This window comes from Myripristis murdjan, chromosome 14, assembly GCF_902150065.1.
Source record: "Myripristis murdjan chromosome 14, fMyrMur1.1, whole genome shotgun sequence".
In the NCBI taxonomy this organism is placed as follows: Eukaryota; Metazoa; Chordata; class Actinopteri; order Holocentriformes; family Holocentridae; genus Myripristis; species Myripristis murdjan.
The window spans coordinates 12139582-12155485 of record NC_043993.1 but is presented as its reverse complement, the minus strand read 5'-3'; the positions used below and the strand labels follow the sequence as shown (position 1 = coordinate 12155485).

The window sequence follows — 15904 nt, the reverse complement described above, 5'->3', positions numbered from 1 at the left end:
ATTTCTTAACAGTAACAGTAATGGTTTTGTTTGGAACTTAATGCTGTGAGATTTTTCATTCTTCACTGAGCATGTTGTATCAAAAAAAAAAAAAAAAAAAACTCAGACCTGAAGATAATCCTTTTCTGTTTTGCTCTCTGCCAGCATGAGTCACAAGCCAAACCAAGCAAGTCGAAGCATATACTTTTAAACTCAAAATTAGGTGTGCAAAACTGAACCAAAAGAAAAAAAAAAGTTAAATACAGTGCAAAACTGAACTGGAAAAAAATGAACCATATAAATGAATGAACCGATACACAGCACACCCAACAAAGCGCAGTTTTGAAAACACGTCCACTCTATGAGAGGTGAATTAATGAATATACTGAAATTATTTTTATGTTTGTTTTCAATAGTCTACATAGGCTTCTGCCTTTGAAAGAATATTTGTTGATGTCATTTTGTTAACCCAAATCTTTGAACAACAACAACAACAAAAAATGTTATTTTGGTAAATAAGACAACATACAGAGAACATCAGAAATGGTGCTGTTTCTTTTCTCCATTATGTACAAGACAAACTGAATCAAAACTGAAATTATGACCCAAAAACTGCAACATAAATCAAACCATGTGTCTATTAAACTGTTGCATCCTATTCAAAATAGCATCAATGGTAATAATACTGATCCTTCTTCCCTTCTTTTGTGGCATTAATCGCCCCTCATATACCTTTGAGCTCTCATCCTGTGGAGGACAGACCCCCCTGCTCTTGCTCATCCACCCTTTCTTTCAATTTGCTTATGTTAGTTATGTTAGAATGGCATCTTTTCAGAATGACACAAATTATGCTTTTCAGAAAAGCCAATAGATTTTTGTTTACGCGGTTAGTGGTGTGATGGTTGTGTGGAGGGAGGAGGGATCAAAGATGGCAGTTCACATGTTTCTGTATCATAAATCATGACAATATACAAATGTGATTTGAATTTAGTTGTGATGTGATGTGTAATATGGGATATGAATATGTTCGGAAAATAAGTTGTAGCCAAAATTGTTACAGTCAAACTCTTTGTATATTAATTACATGACCTTAAATGGAGAAAATTAAAGGGCAACACATCCTGCACAAATTGAAGTGTTTTATTTGTTTTGAGCAATGTTTCATACTACCAACTGTAATATTATCAGTACCTTGGTTTAGGTAGCTCATTCCTATATCTGTCCCATACCAGTGTGTAGTAGACTAGACTTGACTAGACTATATGGGAGAGGTATATCTGTTATATGGCTATGGTTGCAAGCATACAGAGATAAATAGTCATGCTTTTCAGTTGCAGCAGGTAGAACTGGCTGTCCTCTTCATTGCTGCCAGCTGTTTCCCCTGAAGAGGGTGACCAGGCTTTGTCTCTCCTGGCTGCCCCCCTCTTGCTCACTCATGCTGGGGAGGGGAACAGGTTCACTGTGAAGAGACGTCTTATAGTAGGGACAGACTTTTAGATGAGCAGATATAGGAGGGACATCTGCAAAACACCACGAATCCACCCGAGAGAAGAGGTGACTGAACTCCCATACCTTAAAAGACACAGACAAGAGAAGACAGGGAAAGGAGAGGAAAGCAAGGGTCACAGCTGGTAGTAGTGCCTTCAAAGGTGAATCAAAAGTAAATAATGTTTTATGAGCTGTACCGTTATATGGTGTGTGTATATAGAAAAATGTCATACTTAATTTTAAAATTATTTTGAAGTAAGTTGCATCTGCTTCAAGTATAGTAGGGCAATATGGCCAAAAACATAAAATATCAAGTTTTTTCTAACACTGACTGATGGAAATTTTAGTGGGCATGATCATATGACTGGCAATTCGCACATGCATTTCTGGGCATGCACCCTCTGTGTACATGAGTGAATTATTTGGCTTGTTTGACAGAGCACTCAGCTGCTTTTACAACGTTATAACATACATAGTCAAAAATCTCGATTTTACAATTCAGATTTTTTTTTTTTTTTTTACATCAACTTAAAACAGATGTCTGAATTAACTGATTTAAATTATTTATCACCCAGCTTAAAGTGTCAGAAAATAGTTGTTACACTGCCCTTTGGCGGCTAAAATGTTCAACCTTGTTGCAATTCTGGTCACATCTCAAACAGTGATGTGGCAGGTTTTTTCGTCTTTGGTAGTGCCAGAGGTGAAACATCAGAATTAGACAGGGATGATCCCTTATCATAGACACACACCCCACTTTTCACTCTCGCCCCCACCCCACTTACATCTTTCAAACATGTGTACAAGGCAGTATTGCTAAAACAGTTTTATCTTACTGGTTTGGACTTCCACTTGGCTCCTCCATGTGAGTAGGTTTTCTTCTCCCAGCGGAGAGTGACCATCCCTCTCTCTTGCAGCAGAGAGGAGCACACGTCCCTCATGAGCCGGGACACCAGAGCCAGCTGGGACAGGGACAGACTGTCCAGGAAACTGGCCATGTGGCACAGCACCTCGTAGGGCAGAGAGCTCAGAGAGTCCTCCCCTCCTGCTGCCCTCCCTCCTCTCCTCCTGTGGCTGCTGCAGGCCTCCACTGAGCTGCTGGGAGGCTGGGAACCCTGGTCCAGGGAGTCAGGGATGGTTGGACGCAAGTTGAAACTGCCCAGCTCCTGGCTAGAAGGTGTACAGCAATCATTAAGTTATGGAAATGTATTCAATTTTGGTATAAAAGGCTGGGACTGGGTGAGTGAAAGTAGGATTCAAAATGAAAGAAGTCATAGGGCAGGTTACACCAGCCTGAGATTTACACTTAAACAAAATATTTAGTTGTAGGCTTAATTAAGCTTGGTTCACAATATGAGCCAGTGTAATTCTCAGTTTTCAAGTCTGGCTTTGAGTCCAACAAGGACTTTTTCTGTTGAGAAATTAATGTAAAAATATGTACAACTTTTTTATAGTTTTGACAGGTCAGAATTGGTGAATGTGAGATGTGCTCACTTGTAGATGACTGTGGCCTTATGTGTGGAGGGCTGGAACCTCCTCTGCACGTAGGTGCAGCCCAGGTAGGCGAGGGGGCATCTCTGCTCAAACCAGCCGCTCAGACACATCTGGATGTCACTGTGCACGTTCCTGCATTGCAATGATGACAGCATGTATTGCTTTCAGGAAAAAAATATGCTTTGTGTTTCCATTCAGAGTTAACACCATGCTTAAACTCCTTTTTGATTCGCAGATCTTGAATTCCATGTCACAACTTCACATTCATTACTTTAAAGGTAACATGTGTAAGCAATTTGTCACTGTATCTAACAGCTGAAAAAATATGAGCTGAAATCCCAACACCCAGAAAGACAGTCAGTTTGAGCTGCAGCTCATTAGCATAAAATCAGTCAAACTGCCTATTCTGAACAACTGAATTACTTTGGAATTATTTTCAGGAAACTGTGATGAAATGGTAAAAAATAGTTAAGTATTGGGACTTTGACATTAATCATCTGAGTTATATGAGTGACTCCCACATAGAGTGTAGACAATCAAAATGATGTGTTATAAAAATCTTTGCTTGTGCTAAAAATGACATGGTAGAGATAAGGAGCTGAACTGGGTCATGCAAACAAGAATCTCATACCACTTTTCCTCCAACAAAGAACTGGTTCCATTCTGGTTCACACTGCAGCCTTGCTTTTTCCATTACATCCTGCTCATTTCTGTGGGACAGAGTCACCACACTGGCCAAGGTACCAGCGTGATTTAAAGTTTAGTACTCTCAATCTGAAACCTAGCAGACTCAGATTATATAGGTAAATTATTCCAACAGGTATGACAGGTTGGGCTCTGTGCTGCAGGTGACAGCAGGCAGGCGGGGTCACCATGACACCACGAATATTTACTTCTGTTGTGCACACCCACAATTGATGATGGAATGGTTGCACTCCAAAAAACGGTTGAAATGTGGGCTGGTTCCTTAATTTGCACCTTGGTTCCAAGAATCTTAAATCTAGCCAGCTCAAGAACCAGAACTTTTTTGTGGGAAAGGCATGTCAGTGGAATACAGCCACAATAGCAGATTTACACACACCTGAAGTGTGTGGCAAACTCCCTGCGGTGGAAGGTGTGTCCGCAGAGGAAAGTGAAGACAGAGCTGGCCCTGTTGTGTCTGCTGTTCACACTCTCTGCCTGCAGCTGGAGATGAAGCTTCAGCGGCCTTTCTACCATCACGTCTGCCAGGGTTGTGTTCCCTTTAAATGGTGCTGTGCAGAACACGTGCGTTTGTGTTCCCACATCAACATAGAGCCCATCGGTTCCCTTTGTCTCGCTGATCTGCATGGTTAAAATGCACAAACCCTGATGAATCCAAGTAAGCACACAGTGCTTATGAACTGTGACGTGTTAAAGGAGAAGTAGTTTTATGGCCATGAGGCTGCTGAGTTTCCAAGGAAAACATTGAAACACGGTGAATGTACTTAAATTATCTGTTATCTGGGTGTTTTTACAAATGAAAAATGTTTGATGTGTGTGATGGTTATCGTTGAGCGCTGACTAAGGAAGAGTAGAGGTGACATTCAAATTAATTATACTAGTGTTTTAATATTATTGCCACCACTGCCATTTTCATGATTCATTTTCCACCATCAAACCACATCAGCTATGTAATAGAGCATGCCAAACATATAATCACTGATAATATGACACTAAAAAATGCAAACTGAAAGAACATAAACATTACAGAAATCCAGTGTTTCTAGTGTTCACCTAATTTAAAAAAAAAAAAAAAACAGCTCTGGTAGTGGTACATGTTGAGTTTATTTGCTAAGATTATTTTGGTCTAAAAATTGGATTAAGACCTTTTACTGACCTTGTGACCCATGACCTCTAGCTCTGTGTAGCCCAGCAGGGTGGCTTCTGCCTCGTCACAGTGCCAGTCCTCCTCCTTCGCCCCAAGGTCGGACGTGTCCACACTGCGAGCCTCACTTTGGGCCCATGCTGACGTGTCATACAGATGCACCCGCCGCCTATAATGGTAGCTGTCAGGGATCTCAGAGTAGACAATAGAATATAAAACATTACAGTGTAATTCAACACAACACAGTTCAATCAAATAATCTTTTTGCCATGGCTCCTAGCCATGAAAACCTATGACTTATATGAATAAGTAGCATGCTGAATATAATGTTGTTCATTAGATTGTAGAAGATGTTTATTTTAACGCTGCACCATGCAACTTTACACACTGGTTGCTCAAATTTGTGGCAAGATGTGGCTTGTTGATAGCTTTGACCTTTGGTGTTCAGAAATCCTGTAAAATGATGTCAGCAAACTGCAGATAGTGCAGGTTTTACCAATCTGGTGGGTCTATGACTTTTTTTTTTAATACTTTTTTTTATACTTTTTTTTTTTTTTAAATAGGTTTTCATTTTACTCTAAAGTTTCCATTTGTCAGTTTTTTTTTCTGACCCTATCTGACACCAGGCAGGGTGAATCTGCTGGGTGTCACATATTGGGTATGGTATGCTCTCCTATACTGCAGATTTGGGGATTTTAGGCTGATATAACGGATGTTATATGCAGCCTTAAATCATCACCTTGAAGGAGCGTAGAGTCTGGACTGGGATGGGCTCCAGGTTACCGTAGACAAAGTCTCTCTCTCTTGGTGTGCAGGCCTCAATTTGTCCAAAGGTGAGCAGCATACGCCCGTGGTGCACCAGGTACATGTTTAACTCTTGTGGGCTCAGCTCTTTTCCTAAACGCTCCAGCACCCCGTCCTGCCATGGGGCCAGTCCTGTCTTACTTGTGTCTACTTGTGGTTGGTTATTATCTCCAGCACCCCCTCCTGTCTTTGTACTTCTCTGGTCTGAACCTGATTTTTTCTCTTTCACCCCACTCCCCTTCTTCTCCTCAGCGTTTGAATCTGCGCCTGTTTGGGCCCTCCCCTGCTCAGCAGGTTTTGTGTTCTGTTTGGGACTGTGTTGGTTCTCCTGGGCAGCTGCACATCCGCCTCTCTCCATATTGAACATCATCTCCAACAGATTGTATTTGTCTATGTTGATGCCCGACCTCTTCCCTGGATTGTTTTCCCTAGTTTCCTCTTCACCAACAGTTTCCTCTTCAACAGCACCATTCACACGCAAACTATCTGCAGAAATAGCTGTAGAGACACAGGGGAGGAGGGTAGACTGAGGAATGTAAAGACACCAGCAAAAGCAAGAGAAAAGTAGAGAATAGACATTTTACCAACAAACTGATATAGCGTTGATATAACTACATTTTTATGGATAGATAGATAGATAGATAGATAGATAGATAGATAGATAGATAGTATTTAGGACTGTGATTCACCTTCATCAGTACTGTTGTTTGTGAGGACATTAGTGACAATCCCCCCTGTTGCCGTGTCCTGTTTCTGGTCCTCTATTGCCTCCTCCTCCTCCTCTTCCTCTTCCATTTGCTCTGGGAAAAGGGGCTTCATTTTCAGGCGGCCATAGAGGTCTCTCTGGTCAACCACTGCCATGGCAAAATCAAGGGCCTTGCCTTGCCCCTCATCTTCCTTCTGCACATTCTTCTGCAGGGTAATGTTGCTGTGTGAGTTTGTATCATCAACCGGCCAGCGGAGCCAGTCCATGGAGCAGCTCACCACACTTGCTGGACAGACCCGGAGGTGTGTCGCCTGCCACGAGCGAGTCATATGGAGCGTGCAGCCGTACTCTGCATTGAGGCAGGGCACCCTCACATTGGGACAGAGCAGTAAGTGTTCCTCCTCTTTGCACAGGTGGAAGGAAGCTCCACAGAGCAGGCGGCAGGAGGCGATTGCACAGGACACCGAGACCTCCACTCGAGCCCTGCAGCGCCGGCTGTAGCAGGACTCACAGTGGACATGCAGTCCCGCTTTGGAGGCCCGTGAACGACGACTCTGATCGGGTGGGGAGAGGAAAACAGAGAGCCCAAGAGATGGACAGATTGTTAAACTCAAGAAAAATATCATATCAACAAATTTTAGCTTGACACATACATAACAAAGTCAAATCAGGTACATAAATTAAGTACATGAAACTAAGAAAACACATTTTACAATATGCACAAGTCATCAACTGATCAAAGGTACTGATATACTGTGGCACAGTTGCACAACATACCATGCTGTATATCCTCTGGAGCCAGTTTGTATCTTAAGCAGCTGACCTATCCTGCAAATAGAGGGGACATTGCGAGTCTCATTTTGTCACACAGCAAAATGCTAGAATAAACATGCCCGCTATGGAATTAATTTAACAAATACACTGCATATAAACATACAATGGCACTACTATTGCAGTGCCCAAGAAAACTGAACCAGCATATTAGAGACTTTAGCCTACCGCTGTAAGAGTAGGGGAAGGAGGAAGAAGCACACTCCTTGCACCACATCTTGTGCCTTAAAACTTGTGTCTATGTGAATGTGTGTTATAAATAGATCTGTGTGCCGACTGAGAAATGTTGCATAGCCGACTCAGAAAGTGTGGGTTACCAGACACCCTAGTGACTTACATCAGCGGACATCTCGTTCACCCATCCCGTTCAGTTACATTGTGCAAAAAGAGATGACAACTAAACATGACTGGCAAAGACAAACTGAGGGTGAGTGGCACCAAATATTTAATGCCCGTACAGTGTCCCCTAGTGGAGATCTTAAAATAATCAAAACACTGTATGTGTATCTCTCATTGGATTTACTCAAACAGGATAAACTATGTACTGGAAACACAGTTACTTGTGCAGACACACATTGCATGAAGCACATACTCATTTCAGACACAGAATGAAGCAATAATCCCACTTTATAGCTGTGAAGATTGCTCATGAAAATGTTTGGTTTTCCCTAAGCTGCAATCTGATACCACTGCTGAGAGAGAAAGAGCGAGAGCGAGAGAGAGAGAGAGAGAGAGAGAGAGAGAGAGAGAGAGAGAGAGAGAGAGAGAGAGAGAGAGAGAGAGAGAGAGAGAGAGAGAGAGAGAGAGAGAAAGAGAGTTATGTTATGTCCCCTGCTGGAGCAGAAGGTTGTTTGGCTAATTTTAACCTGCCTGTTCACTCATGTAAGATTTCTGAGACTTGAAGTTATAAAACCAAAGAGAGGGGACACATGTTCACGTTTCCACCCTGGTAAGACCTTTTTCAGATCAGGCTTAAGTCCCACTGTGAAAGTGCATGATGACAGTGCTCATGATTATTAATATATGAGTGTTTTCTCTGAAGAAATATGCAGACACAAGTAATAAAACTGTAGAAGTAGCTGTGTAATTCTGTTCTTGGTGTGTTGTAATTTGTGCACTTCCTTGTGCAGTGAACAATTTTGATTTTGAATGGTCAGTCTTACATTGCCACTGCAGAAATACCTGAGCCTTACTGTAATGGACCATACATTACAATGCAAAAACTACATAACTTCAAGTATCACCTCTTCATATGGATGTAGGGCAATGGAAAAGAAGCAGCAGTTTTAATGAGGTCTTCTTTATTTGAGTGCTTTAGAGTTCGAGAATGCAGGCCAAGTGACAACTGCTCTCTGTCCAGTGCATGATGGTCCAAAGCTATTGCATTAATGTAGGGGGTGGGGTAGGGGGGTGTTACTGCTTCTCATACTGTGTTATTTTTATGCTGCTGATCGCCAATTTTGTGTTGCACTATGTCTTATTTTGTGCCATAAGTTAAAGCATAAATCTATGTTTTGATTTTCTACCATGTTAATCTTACAGGATTTAATAGCTTCTGTAACATACTGACAACCTCTTGCAGACATGGTGAGTCACAGATGATATTTGAGATCATTTTTTTACGTTGAATGAATGCGCATTTGTACACTCTAGTTGATGATGTTACAGTATGTCCAGTATTAACATGTCAGATATTACATGCTCTGCTGTAATCCTAGTCCTCTTTCATTGTTGATCCATTTTGATCTCTTTTTTTTCTTGCTGATCCCCACAGAGTCGCCGTTCACGGGCCTCCAAAGTGGGACTGCATGTCCACTGTGAGTCCTGCTACAGCCGGCGCTGCAGGGCTCGAGTGGAGGTCTCAGTGTCCTGTGCAGTCATCTCCTGCCGCCTGCTCTGTGGAGCTTCCTTCCACCTGTGCAAAGAGGAGGAACACTTACTGCTCTGTCCCAATGTGAGGGTGCCCTGCCTTAATGCAGAGTACGGCTGCCCGCTCCACATGACTCGCTCGTGGCAGGCGGCACATCTTCAGGTCTGTCCAGCAAGTGTGGTGAGCTGCTCCATGGAATGGAACCGCTGGCCGGCCGACGACGCCCATAGTCACCCAAACATAGAGCTGCATGAAAACCTGCTGAAGGAGAGGGAGTCTGGGGGGTGTCTGGACCTGGCCCTGGCCCTGAAAGACCAAGACCACTTGTTCCACTCCCTAAAGATGAAGAAACTCTTCCCTGAGCTGATCAAGGGTGTGGAGGAGGAGGAGAGGGAGGCAAAGAGGAGGAAGGAGGAGAGGAAGAAGGAAAAAGAGGAGCAAAAAAGGGCTGCTTTAGAGAAGGAAGCGGAACAGAAGGCAGCTCCTGAGGAAGCGTGTAACACCTGGGTATCTGCAAACCCGTATGCCATCCACACCACTGATGAACAAGAGGATGAGATGGAAGTAGAGCCCGAGCGGGAGCTCACCCAAGAGGAGAGGGAGGCTATTGCCTTTTCCTCAGATCTGAACCCTGAGCTGCTGGAGAGCTACAGTGCTTATGAGCGCATGTTCAGTATGGAGATGGGTGGCTGCAGGACAGCTGGTCTGGCAGCTGCAGCAGGCAGAAAAGGGCAAGGGATGGCTAAAGGGAAAGGGCTGGCCACTCTTAAGGAAGAGGATAAAGAGACACCAGATGATGGTATGAGTGCTGCAGCATCAAACACATGCATGGATCCCTGCAGGCAGAACAAGAACAAATGTGCTTTCCCTTCCACATCTTCCCTCTCCTGTCCCAAAGACAGCAAAATGAAATTTGTTTATGGATATGTGGAGCCAATGAAAATTATTACAGTGCGTACATTTAAAATCCCAACCAGCTTCTCAGCCAGGCAGAGTCGCATCCGCAACCCTAGTTTCTATAAGAGAGAGACCCGTGCTGTGGATACCAGCGACCTTGGGGTGACGCTAGAGGAAATGCCTGTATGGGAGGAGATCCAGGTGAGAGAAAGAAACACTACAAAAAAAAAAAACAAAAAACAAAAAAAAAAACCCAAAACAATTAAAAAACAACTCCATCTCTCAGTCTACCATTTTCAGAGGAATTCTCTTGAAAATCAAAGCATCAACCTTTTAAAATAATTATTGCTTCAAGAAAAATAAGAATCAAGGGTTCAGCTTTTTCAGATGGTTTTCAACACATAAAATGCCAGTATGGGCTCCTATCTTAATACCTTCATATCATTCTTTTATGCTTGATATCCACTGATAAAAAAGAGGCCACCATAAAACAATCTCATGTGTGTTTGATTTGCTCCCCAGGCGACGCTGATGTGCTCCCTGGAGAAGGAGCAGAGGGGCCATCTTATTGCCGAAGCTACAAGCACTGATGCTCTGCTCCAAGATGAAGGAACACAGACCTACAACTTCCTGTCTGCTCCGTTTCGGGGAGACAGCTGCCTGGCCGACCTGACTGTGGGCAAACCGCTGGAGCTGCACCTTCAGCTGCAGGTGGAGGGCGTCACCAGCCGACACCACAAAGCCAGCTCCGCCTTCACCTTCCTCTGTGGGCACACCTTCCATCGCAGAGAATATGGCAGTCACTACAAGTAGGTGCTTGTTTTCAAATCCGACTTATTTTTTTCTTCTCTTTTCTGGGTAACATGATCTGACCCTGACCTGAGCAACATTTGAAAATAATCATCAGCACTTGTTTTCAAGCTCCCAGGAGGACAAGACAGGAATACAATTACAGCAGTAAAAACACAACCATTGTAACAAAATGTAATAATTTTTTTCTATATCGTATTATGTGACGCAATCTGAATAAACCTAACCTCCACCCATATGCTAAACACGCTAAAACCATTGTCAGCAGTCAAAACTAGGTAATTCAGGCTGAATCGGAACTTTTTAAGTTTGCTGAAACTTAGAGAAAAGGCTTTATTAAGTATTTGCTGATCTGTCCTTTCACCCTCCTGTCCAGGAACGTGCACAGTGACATCCAGATGTGTGTGAATGGCTGGTTTGAGCAGAGATGTCCCCTTGCCTACCTGGGCTGCACCTACAGCCAGAAGAGGTTCCAGCCCTCCACACAAGAGGCCACAGTCATCTACAAGTGAGAAACAAAAAAATAATAGGGTTTATAATTCATCCTTATTAAGGTGTGTTACTTGCCAGCAATCTTATACATGCAGAATTTCTTCAAATCACAGTGATTCAGCATTTTGATAGCCTCCTGTTTCCTCAATTTGACATATTTCCCATTGAAACAGGATGTTGGGGTGGGCTTTAATGTGGAGGGGAATCTTTCAAAAGGCAAAGGGCAGTTTTATTCAATGACAGGGGCAGTACGGTTTTGAAAATATGATTTTGTCGCTGGTTGAAATTTTTATTCACACCAGCTGGTTCAGCATGTGGTCAACATTTAAGAAAATATACTCTTTTCCAGGGAGTAAAATAATGACACTTATCATTATAAAATAAAATAAAATAAAATAAAATAAAATAAAATAAAATAAAATAAAATAAAATTAAATTAAATTAAATTAAATTAAAAATATATATGTTTTAAATAAATTTAAATTCAAATTAAATAAATTCCTTGGGATTCATTACACGGTTAAATATGCTGGCATTTTCATTTTATTGTGATTTAAAAGATCGTCTAAGTAACGAATGACCTTTATTGGTCTCTCCTGGCAATCAGTAGGAATTGCAACCTTTATTGCAAAAATAGATTTGTTTTTAAATATCCCAGCATCAGAATTACAACAAGAGAAAGCATCTCCTTAACTCCAAGTTGCTACCCTGCGCCCTGCACTCCATCCCCTTAAAGTCACATTTTCAGAGATCCAACAGACACAAAGATGTAAGTGCTGTAATAATACAGCTTTGACTGCTTTGACTGAATGCATTGCTCATAGCACCACTGTCCTCCACTGGAGCAGTTGAAAATAAAAGGAAATTGAGGGACTGTGTGAGGGGCATGGAAATGGTGTCTTGAAATTCCATTTTTTTTTTTTTTTTTTTAAACAGAGAACACATCTCTGTATGGCAAAGGAATTATTGATTTATTGGTACTGATCAAAAAACCCTGTCAGATACATTACAATGAATCTTTTGAATCTTTAAAAATAAACCTTAATCCACATGTAGGAACTATGATGTCATCGTTTTTTTTTTTGTTTGTTTTTTTGCAGTGAGGAGCTGGGCAGTTTCTGCCTCCGTCCGACCATCCCTGATTCTCTGGACCAGGGCTCCCAGCCTCCCAGCAGCTCAGTGGAGGCCTGCAGCAGCCAGAGGAGGAGAGGAGGGAGGGCAGTAGGAGGGGAGGACTCTCTGAGCTCTCTGCCCTATGAGGTGCTGTGCCACATGGCCAGTTTCCTGGACAGTCTGTCCCTGTCCCAGCTGGCCCTGGTGTCCCGGCTCATGAGGGATGTGTGCTCCTCTCTGCTGCAAGAGAGAGGGATGGTCACTCTCCGCTGGGAGAGGAAGACCTACTCACATGGAGGAGCCAAGTGGAGGGTAAAACAGACGGTGGGTCACTAAAAGAGTGACTGCATGTGTTTCTTAGTGGTGCAATGTAGAATTATATGTTTGGACGACTGTGTGGTGTATTAGGGCCACCTCACTTCATGAGCTATCTGTGGCAACCCATCCCTCATGAAGTGAAATATACAGACAAATAAACAAAGATAAAGATAAATAAAGATAAACAATATGCAATAATTTCCACCGTCAGTTATTTTAAGTTAAATTTATTTTAGCTGACATGGACATTACAATAACATTAGAACTTCAACACATTATGCAGAGGCACTGATGAATTGTGTTTACAGCAATATGGATGGATCACATCATCAGCTATATATATATATATATATATATATATATATATATGTATATATATATACAATTATATATATACAATTGTATGTATGTATATATATATATATATATATACACACACACATACATACACACACATATATATATAAAACTGTATAAGTTGTCTCTCTCTCTGTGTCACCTGTTAGCTAACTAGTGTGTTAAGACTTCAGATATAGGTGTTCCTGCAAGTAAGATCTCTCTCTCTCTCTCTCTCTCTCTCTCTCTCTCTCTCTCTCTCTCTCTCTCTCTCTCTGTGACTTCAGGTATGGCAGTTCAGCACCCTCTTCTCCCCAGTGGACAGGTGGTCCTTCCGAGATGTGCCGCCCATGTCTGAGCACCTAAAGGTGTGTCCCTGCTACCAGAGAGAGAACAAAACTGAGCGTATCCTGCTGCCGCGCATCTCAGAAAACATCCACGTCAATTCAGTTTGCAAAGGCCCGACTCTGGTTGGCTTGTTCCAGAGGAAGAAGATTATAATGTAGCAGCATATTAGCGTTTCCTGCTTTAATCTGTGATAATACAGTAGACAGTATCAGCCAAGCAATTTGATTGGTCAAAGAGGTGTTCCAGTTGCCATGATTTAATGGTTTCCATAGCTACCATCACTTGTGGTAGCCAGGGAAATAGTTAGCAGTATCTCTTGTTTTCTCCTGATTTTAGGCTTGTGGACGTAGGCTATGCTGCTTTGGAAAAAACACATTTGGTAATCATCATATAAAAAACAGTAATACCCAGAGGGATGTTCTTTACTGGGCATACTGTGTGTTTATTGTGTGTATGTATAGTTTATTGAACCCATAATCACACTAAAGAATGTCCTCTGTGCACTACTCCACCAGGCAGACCAAGGGAAATAAGTGTCTTTTATACTTCACTTACAACATTTTGGCCTCAATCCTTATGAAGTTGTGAACTGATTCCAGGCAAATGATGAACTGTCACATTTTACATGAGAGTGCATAAAAAATACATAACAATATTAATATCATCTGTGACACTGATAGATAATGTTAATTTCCTTCTTTGTTGGTTGTAATGTATTTGCTGCTGTTAGTTTTCTTAACTATATGATTATTTTCCCTGAAGTTCACCGAGAAGCTGGTCTAGATTATTGCCTGCAACCACAGCAATTTAACTGGTGTGCCACTGAAATAATTTCACTTAGAGTTATTTTTGGACATACCGAATGACAAAATGAGATATGCTATGTATTATGAAACATCTGGTTTATAGCTCATGGCATTACAGGTATGTCTGGAAGAAAAGGGTAAGCTGGCAGCAGGGCTGTAGGGATTGATGCAGAACTTGACTGACAAGATGACTTACAGGATGTTATTGCATTTGGCCAGTGTCATAAATTATTAGATGTGGTTCACCTGTTCAACTGTCATGCACAGCCACACCAAGCCTGGAGGGAGTGCTGGTCGTGAATCCTCCACTTTTTGGCTTTCTGTTATAAAAATAAAAGGACAATTTCAAAGTCTGATTCGCTTGAGCAAAGATATGGCAGATGCCACATTAAGTGCCATCGTCTAGATAAGTGCTGCACCACACATTGTCCAAAAAAATGCCCATGTTCCTGACTAAATATCCAAAACTACAATGTTTCTCAGTCTGGGTCCTTGAGCAGCACAGACTGATTGAGATTCTTTGCCCCAAAACATCATGAAGTACAACTCTGACTCAAAAAAAAAATCTGCCTGACTGTTGTCACAATGGAAAACACAGTGCTGACTCCCTCTAGTGGTCTTTTCTGGTATTGCATGTGTTAGTGAGGATGTCTGCCCTCAGCAGCCTGTAGAGCAGGACTGTGTTCATGGTGGTGATGAGACTCAGGCCGGCGGTGCCCATTGTCAGGACAGAGCGGGGGATTTGTTCACGGTGGGCTGTCAGCCAGCGGATCATCCAGCCCAGTGTGCACACACGAAACACCACAAACCTAACGACAAGACAGAAGGGAAATGATTGATGATGACATCAGGGAAGTTTGGACATCTAAAAACCTGATCAGATATTAAGTTGGGGTTTGTTTTTCTGTCAATGTGCTGAAAACATCAGTGAAGTAGCATTAAACAGTGTGCCGGTTTCTTGTTCTTTTTCACATGATACTGACTGACATTATAGGATAACTTTTTTCCTTTGTACATCTTTAATTTTCTTATAGGATGTTTTCTTTTTGCCAGTAACAAGAAAATCAGTGAATAAAATTATAAAAACATTACTAGAATATTGTGTTGTGTTGTGTTGAGTTGGTTCATCTCCATCTGTGATTTAATTGGCTATTAGTCTAAACAGAAAAATACATGGAAAATGTCCATAAATACGCATATCTTGACAAAGGTTTGACAAATACAGGTATTTAAAAACAGACATGGACACCAATATTTTTGTACTGAAGCTGATGATTTCTAAGATTTTGTGTCAATATTGTAAACTGGACAATTTATACCGAAAGAATGCAAAAACATGTAAGGGTTTGCCCAGAATTTCTTTCTTGAAAGGTTGGAAAAGTTTCTGAAACTGACTTTGGACCATCCTGGGACACTAAAACTAAAATTATTCCAAACTAACGCCGTAGATCTTTTGAAACTTATACACTAATAAAAGTTTTATATTATTTAGCAGCTGCTGGGTGAGACAGGTTTCTGAAGCTGGATAAATAAAATCATATCTTCACCTCGATCGTATCAGCAGGAGAGAACACTGACTGGCCAACATCCAGGTTTCATTTAAAGGCAAACATCAACATGAATCTCCACCCAGAGAATGACACAGCCACTTACGTTCCCAGGTTGAGTAAGCTGGTCATGCGAAAGGTGATGGAGGGCTGGGGGGTTGTAACCCCGGTCCCGGGCCTGTTCCTCTGCCCGGACAGGAGGAGGAGCTGTCTGCTGTGGAG

The 15904-nt window shown here is 42.0% G+C and overlaps 2 protein-coding genes across 2 annotated transcripts; one reads left to right on the top strand and one right to left on the bottom strand.

The window, feature by feature from the left end:
• Positions 1-1338: 1338 nt before the first annotated feature.
• On the bottom strand, positions 1339-7494 carry LOC115371627 (F-box only protein 40-like). Its single transcript, XM_030069087.1, has 8 exons — positions 7483-7494; positions 6298-6868; positions 5544-6106; positions 4817-4996; positions 4040-4281; positions 2959-3090; positions 2301-2634; positions 1339-1551 (listed from the first exon to the last, which is right to left on the bottom strand). Exons 1-8 carry the CDS (start codon positions 7492-7494, stop codon positions 1339-1341), a joined length of 2247 nt encoding a protein of 748 aa, XP_029924947.1.
• A 54-nt stretch (positions 7495-7548) lies between these two features.
• LOC115371625 (F-box only protein 40-like) lies at positions 7549-13487 on the top strand. Its single transcript, XM_030069086.1, has 6 exons — positions 7549-7572; positions 8920-10113; positions 10435-10721; positions 11099-11230; positions 12315-12651; positions 13269-13487. The coding sequence occupies exons 1-6, from the start codon at positions 7549-7551 to the stop codon at positions 13485-13487; spliced, it is 2193 nt and encodes a 730-aa protein (XP_029924946.1).
• Positions 13488-15904: the final 2417 nt, after the last annotated feature.